The 4540-nt window shown below is 33.0% G+C and overlaps 1 protein-coding gene across 1 annotated transcript; it reads right to left on the bottom strand.

The window, feature by feature from the left end:
• Positions 1 to 2421: 2421 nt before the first annotated feature.
• LOC107370933 (uncharacterized) lies at positions 2422 to 3738 on the bottom strand. The gene is made up of 2 exons (XM_015938893.3): positions 3643 to 3738; positions 2422 to 2782 (listed from the first exon to the last, which is right to left on the bottom strand). The coding sequence occupies exons 1-2, from the start codon at positions 3655 to 3657 to the stop codon at positions 2546 to 2548; spliced, it is 252 nt and encodes an 83-aa protein (XP_015794379.1). The 5' UTR covers positions 3658 to 3738; the 3' UTR covers positions 2422 to 2545.
• Between the last annotated feature and the right edge of the window lie 802 nt (positions 3739 to 4540).

Here is a 4540-nt window from a genome sequence, read left to right as displayed (position 1 = left end):
TCTTAAGTTTTATTAGCAAACTTATCCGCCAATTGCTTGTAATACATCCAACAATCATAAGACCCTCATGAGCATCTTAGTTTGTGGAACATTTTCTTCTTGTCTTTACATGGCTTTTCATGTGGGTATAAACTGAACTTTGCTGCTTATTATGTTTCATTTAAGCAATTATCATTCATCATTAATATCATAGCAGCAATAATAAACTGGAACGATTGACCTTACTGTACATGGAATTATCAGTTAACACTTTACTATTCACTGTTGAGAATAAACATTACAATTGTTCAGAGACATCCATAGAGGAAATGCTTATAATAACCTGCTCTTTCACAGGTAATAAACTTTTACTCCATTACTCAACCATCATGTAACTTGCTAGCATTTGTAGCATGATTAACATCAGCAACAATTGCTTCAAACTGTTTCACTTTCCATTCCCATTATTGGCATTAGTTCGCCTCAACGATACTAATGGTCATTTCTATATGTTCAATGCACTTGAACAATCGCAAATTTTTATTACAAATCATAATGTAGGATAGGTACTATCCTGTTTCCGTTTAAGGAAGCGAATACATTGTATTAATTGATTGTTTGGATGAAAGGTCAATCAGATTCGATATTCACTACCATTAATAATTGCAAGTGTTTTAAGACTTACTAAGGATTTGAACCTATTCTAACTTATTTTTATGCACTTTTCTTATTCTTTCGGTCCTCGTCCTTTCTCATTTGCATAATTAATTTTTAGATCAATCCGTCACTCGACTTGACTTAAAATTCATTTGCAGCACTGAAAGTTTTAATTGACTTACATTTTGTACTTTGACATCTGATTATTACTGATTATTAATAAAGTCTTTACTGGAATCTTGAATCCCTTGTCATCGTTACACTGAAAAACCCACATAAGGCTAAAAAAGGAGCCCGATTGCATTGGTGCTCTAGTAGCCTTTGGTTACTGTTTGTGTTAATAGTATGACTTCAAAAATGTATGAAATTCGTTGTTCTGGTGTGTTAACCAGTAACCTTCAATGTTCACCTGAATACTAAAATTCGTGCCACGTTTTGTTAAAAGTTGTATTCTGCCAAATGCAACCTTGAGCGGTTAGACTTCCCGTTAGACTCACAGGAAGCAGGAATCCTGGAAGCATTTCTGCATTATTCAAATCATTGTTAAGTTTAGTATCAAGCATGGTCAATTGACCCAACTGAGTACGGAAGTCATACCAATTGACCATCAAACATGCCTAAATGTACATTCATGATTTGTCTTGGCATGAAATTGAATCATGAAAGTGACTCAGTATTTATTGTTGCAAGAAAAATCGATAAACAACGATTTCAAAATCCGATTCATTGATTTGTGCTTTTGTAGTTTGAATTTATTTTGCAAGTTTACTTTAATTTGGAGGCTTCTTTGAACACTTCGAAAACTGATTTGGAAACTTTTACTCCTATCAAAGGACATTTTTCAACTTTACATTTATTGATTGCAATTGCTGTTTACTTTGCTTATAATTCAATTTTCAATTGATTCATGTTTAACCTTCATGATCAACAATTGTCTGTTCAACTGAAACTCTCATTTTTTGCCATTTTTCACCTTTTTTGCTTGTCGAGTGCGGAAGTCGAAATGATAATAATATAATAAAATTATCTGATCACAAATTCCAAGTCCATTACATTTTCATCATGATCTGTACATTCAGTAGTATTCCTGTCCTTTTAGTGACCAAAAAAAGAGTGAAAAGAAAGTTGATTTCGTTTCAACATTCTAAAAGTGTTCAAAATCTAAACCCTGAAGGCGTAAGAAAAAAAAACTTGAAATTATCTTCTGTTATTTTAGGTGAGGAAAGAAGAAAAAAGGAATATTTTTCACTTTTTTCCACCAAAAAAATCTCTTTTTTACATTACCAGAGCAAGTTATTTTTGTGACCAAACTTTCAGTGTTTATTGAATGATATTTAAAGGCAAAATGGGAAACCATAATAGACAGGGAATGCTGTTGTAATGATGAGATTAAATGTTTCAGTGTACATCATCTGGGAATTGAATAGTTCATTAACTACATTTATCATGGAAAACCAAGAGCCGAATGAATTTTCTTCATTTCAGCAAAAAAAAACTCGACAAACAGTGAAAATTTTATATTGAAAGTTGAATCTATTTTAATCTTTTTTCATTAACTCGATCAATTTAATGGAAATCATTGCAAACCTTAAAGCTAATCTAATAAGTTGAACAAGAATACAAAATGAAGCCTAAAAAGGTTAACATTTCATGAGATTATTAGATTATTGGTGGCGTACAATTTAAAGTAATTTACTGTCGACTGTTTAAAGGTAAAAATTTGATGAATAGAAGAAGACGGAAAAGGTTGAAATAAAAAATGAATCCTTTTCCAATAGATGTCACTTTGAGTATAAAAGAGATAATTTATTGAATCATTTTTGAGTGGCAAAAGTTCAATACTTGGAAGTTATCAAAATGGAAACAAAGGTTTAAGGGATAAGAAAGTACATAAAGTCTGTGCAATTGTTTAACCAAAGAGTGGGATAACAGTGAATCCACCGACTGGTCCATTGGGTCCAAGTCCATATCCACCTCCATACCCAATGCCACCTCCATAAGAGCGACCAAAACTGATACCATTACCCAGACCGCCTCCACCTAGACCGCCACCAAGGCCCCCTCCAAGTCCAAGGCCACCGAGACCACCACCAAGGCCGATGGGATTAGCAGAGGAAAGAGTCATGATAATTGATAAAACGAGAAGCTACAGAATGAGGGGAAAAAAGCAGAACAGTGAATCAAACAAATGAATAAACAAGTCACAACAAAAAGGCAAACAACAATGAAGCTAATTATTGAATTTCAAGTGTTGAAATGAAAAGACAATAGTAATGTTTCAATGAAGCATAACCATGATGATATTGTAAATGTAATGAAATTGAAAAACAACATTAAAATTAGAAACACAAGTAACCTTGCAACGAATGCAAGAATTGAAAAAAGCAGAGTTTAATTGAAAGGGTCAAGAGAAGAGCTTTTCTCATTAAAATTGTGATTCAATCATTTTGTTGACTTAAAGATGAAGAGATTTTTCAAACCCAAATCAACTCTAACATTTGGCTCATTTACAGTCAACCTTATCCATTCACATATGCTAATGAAACGTGGTTTCAGGCCTGATTGTGTTTAGTATGCAGACAATCAATTCATTAAATACAATCAGATTTAATGGTGTTTCATATAATTTTGTTTCACCAGCATTTCCATTGCACTTTCATTTTTACATATAACCTTAAGCACTTTGCTTGTTTATTTTTCTTGTTCATTTCGCCATTCTCATCATTCATCTTGGAATATATTAAACTCATTGGTGATTATGATGATGATGATCAATTGATGGTTATCATGTTACACTGAAAATCACATCTAATTTTGTTTGCATTGCCAAGGGTTGGGATGCAGATGAAGAAGGCAGAAAAAAATGTTGAACCAAATTCACTGTTTACTTGTCAATGAATTGCACATTTTTTTTGTCTTCACAGTTACACAAAACTTGATACATTAAGCAATCAAAAAACGATGATCAATTGAACAAGTTGAACACGATTGGAAATTGCAACTTACCATGTAAAGTTTCATGTTGATGGTTGAGTTCGAGTTGAAAATGGTTTGGTAAACAAGTGTAAAAATCAAGTTGTCAACGGTTCAGATTAACTGTGTAAATAAAAGTGAACCCAAAATGAATTTTGAATTGGGTAAAAAAGGTAACTTTTGGTGGTAACGGCAAATGAGCCAAGGCTAGTCTCTCATTCGATACTCCTTGGGTCAACCAAGCAAGAATCCCGTTTAAGGGTTCAATTCTCAAGACTCATGGTATCGTATCATCTCATGGTCAGGTAAGACCGTGAAGGTTGATCTATTTAAATGAACATTTGTCAACAACATTTTCATTATTAATGTTGGTTAAACAATTTAAATGGGAAACGAAACCACTTTTTCCTCTCTCAAGGTTCCTATTTGCTCTCCTATTATACCTGACTTTATACCTTTAAAAGGTGTTTGTTTTATGGAAATCATTAGTGGTGCTTAATGGAAAACAAATTTGCTGTAAACAATAAACAATCAAATTTCCTTTGGATAACAATCTTTTCAGTATTTACCAAGTTTGTTAGAGCAATGGAATTTGATTCACAATTTTCAGTTACAGATTCAGTTTGAGGTTTTTCGTCGCGTAATGAACAGATCCAAGGTAGCTCAAGTTTTTGATAATCAGTGACCATCGAAATTCCCTGTTTAGTGATGTTTAGTTTTGACTTGGAATGTCATTAAGTAACAATTAGTTTGTTAATTAGATCAAAATAGGGATGATTTGAAATACCTTGGAAAGTTAATGAGTAAAGCTGATTGAGCTACATCGCACTAACAAATGATTTTGAAGGGTAGAAGCAAGAGGTTTAGGTGACTTGAAGGATTGATGTCTGGGTTAGTGAAAGTCAGAGTGAAGTGGACAATTATACTGGAT

This window comes from Tetranychus urticae, chromosome 2, assembly GCF_039701765.1.
Source record: "Tetranychus urticae isolate SD_2017Ah chromosome 2, NJAU_TeUrti_SD_1.0, whole genome shotgun sequence".
In the NCBI taxonomy this organism is placed as follows: Eukaryota; Metazoa; Arthropoda; class Arachnida; order Trombidiformes; family Tetranychidae; genus Tetranychus; species Tetranychus urticae.
This window is presented reverse-complemented; position numbering and strand designations above follow the sequence as displayed.